The sequence below is a fragment of the Penaeus monodon genome, chromosome 27 (assembly GCF_015228065.2).
Source record: "Penaeus monodon isolate SGIC_2016 chromosome 27, NSTDA_Pmon_1, whole genome shotgun sequence".
NCBI lineage: Eukaryota > Metazoa > Arthropoda > Malacostraca > Decapoda > Penaeidae > Penaeus > Penaeus monodon.
Genome location: NC_051412.1, coordinates 35,656,698 through 35,659,469, shown reverse-complemented (window position 1 = coordinate 35,659,469; position 2,772 = coordinate 35,656,698). Strand labels below are relative to the sequence as shown.

The window sequence follows — 2,772 nt, the reverse complement described above, 5'->3', positions numbered from 1 at the left end:
GCAGTATCCTTGTAAATATCAAAAAAATTAGAAAAATAGAAGAAACATGCGTACGTGCCCTAAACTGCTTTTTATCTTTCTTTTTATGGACAATGGCTACTAAGGTCTTCTGATTGGGGACAATTTGTTATAGAGATCCACCGTTGGTTTCCTTCAACATTCACCTTTCTTCTCAGGAGAGGTCCTGGTGGAGAGGTTACTGCATGCGTCAAATGTGATCAACTGTCACTACTACTGCCATTGCTGCAGTGTTCTTATGCATATCGTTACTCGTGCTGCAGCTGCACGAGTACGGTAGAGCACACAGCAGTGGCCCGTGTGCGGGCTACCATTTACATCAAGTTTACTCTTGGCATCGCATCTGAACCTCGAACGTCTTTTCGCATAGGACAGGGACTTGAATAGAATGATTAACATTTATTGTACATTATTCACAATTACTCAAAGTAAATCCAAAATAAATCCTCCTTACTAGGTTAATTTGTAAATGGGAAAGTGGATGCAGACATTATGTTCATCCATGCCCTGAATAGCTGTGAAATGGACCATGTGTGAATGTAAAACCACCTTTAATTAGGAATGCGGAACAAAATGTTTCCCCTCTGCTCTTCACGAATAATTTATAAGAAAATTCTTTGCAAAGTTTCTAAATTTTTATTTGTTCTCATTTCTTCACCATTATTGGCATTTCCCAAGTTCTAAATATATTCATTGTTTGCCCTAGATATTTTTTTTATTATTATTATCAGGCAATGGTTGGACTGCAATATATTATGGGAATGTATCGATATCTTTAATAATATTGCCGTCCAAAAGTAGAATATGACAAAAAGTCAAATTTCGTGACTTAGGTTAATGGCACAGTATACGGAATATACATTAGCCACACCTTTTAACTATTTATAGATCTTATAAAAAGCCAGGGTAATGAAAATGATTATTTCTAACTTAATTTTCATCTTTATTTCTAGGGTTCTAAATTATTCAGTCCTTTCCAGAATTGGTGTTAGAAGTCTCTTATGTGAAAAAAACGGTAAAATTCCCAGGCTTCTAACTCCAAAAACAAAGAAAATTACCTTTAATGAGTGGCGGTCTCCTAGATTGATTCCAATGGATTATTTTATCATTATGTTTTGCGGATCGCACCGTTCTTCATGACCTCGAGTGTGTGTGTGGGTGCGCTTGTACTGGTGTCACTGCCTAGATTACCGCGCCAGTGGTTACTTTACCATGCTGACAGTGAACAGTGACCGCCACTTCAGCCTCCCAACCGGGCAACCAGGAAGGCTATCACTAGGCTGGTGCGAGAGATAGGGAAGCCATAGACCACCAAAAGTTATCAGCAGGTATGGCATCTTTTGAAGTACTGGAGCAGTTCTGAGACTCCTTTTAAGCATTACTGCCCTTGAGGAGAGATCCAACTGCTGTAGAGGCAGAACGTTTTTTCTGCAGAAAGAAAACAACATTCTGAGGAGTTCAGCATTTTCGTTCCATCTGTCCGCGAGACGCTACTCCCAGTCTACATGAGTAAGTTTGTAACCTCCTCTTACTGGCCATCAGCAGAAACTGCTTGGGTGGATGGGCAGGATCCTTCACTTTTACAGGGAGACACCAGCTTCATACCGTATACGACTTTTCTCCAACACCTTTTCGGGACTGACACAAAGTCGACGGACTAATTAGCCGAAACTATATAGCCGACACGAATTAGCCGAATGGACATATCGCCGACACACATGCCAAATCTATAGTTTACTGCAGTTGAAAGATCATACACTAGATATAAGAAAAGCATATTGTTACTTCATTCCTTGAATGGAATGCAACAATTACTGCAAACTACAGAATGACAGTATATGACCGCTGTACTGTTTTAGCCTCATAGCCACATAGCAAAGTTAGATTAAAAAATCCGCTACACAGAATGAGAGGACGGACAAAAGGAGTAATATCAAGGGAAATTCGGCTTTGTAAAAGACAAGGACTAGCACGTTATTTTTATCTACGAATGATTGGTGAAGATACATTGAGATGCAAAAAACGTTTTCATATGCTATTTTTGATTACGTTAACTTTTGATAAAGTCCAATATAAGCATCTGTTTAAAATTTTGGAAGGTTTAGTATTGTTGGAAAAGAACCTAAGCTAATAAAAAACCTTTACTTGAACAGAAGAAAACATAAAATTGGGAATCACCAAGTCGATAATGAATAACATTGCACACATGGAGGGTAATTAAAATAGTAGGAGTCAATATAAAAAATTTTTAAGATATGTAGACGACACTGCCATCATTGCTGAGACTGAAGATCAACTCCAGAAGATCTGGATATAGTTACAAGAGAGAGTAAAAAAGCAGGTCTGGAATCAATCAGAAGAAATCTTTCACCCAAGTATCTCCAAGAAAAGAATCCAAAATGGTCAATAGAGATGAATGGAAAACCTAAAGCAAATAGAAAACCCTTTCATCTATCTGGTAGCTTGATCACACCCAAATGGTAAATCAGAAAAGGAAACCCTCAAGGAATTGGGATTGCTAAAACAGCCTTCAAATAAATGACAAACACCTTAACCTCAAAAGTCATGAAAAATGCAAAACTCCTCTATGGTTGTGAACTTGTACAATCACAAAGCAAGGGAGAAAAGATTAGTCCGTACAGAATTGTTTCTGAACGGATCTAAGGAATGAAGAGGTCTTAAAAAAGCACAGACGAGGTTATAGTTAGTGATTCAACTGTTGAGATGATTCAACTGACAGACCATCGTGAAAGA

At 38.2% G+C, this 2,772-nt stretch overlaps 1 protein-coding gene across 1 annotated transcript in view; it reads right to left on the bottom strand.

The window, feature by feature from the left end:
- The window catches only part of LOC119590507, a 19,867-nt gene extending 18,246 nt beyond the window's left edge, over positions 1–1,621 (bottom strand). Inside the window, exons 1-4 of the mRNA XM_037939157.1 lie at positions 1,551–1,621; positions 1,230–1,446; positions 271–396; positions 59–109 (exon numbers count right to left, since the gene is read on the bottom strand). Of these exons, the coding sequence (XP_037795085.1) occupies positions 59–109; positions 271–396; positions 1,230–1,446; positions 1,551–1,621 (465 nt within the window). The remainder of the gene's footprint in view (positions 1–58; positions 110–270; positions 397–1,229; positions 1,447–1,550) is intronic.
- Between the last annotated feature and the right edge of the window lie 1,151 nt (positions 1,622–2,772).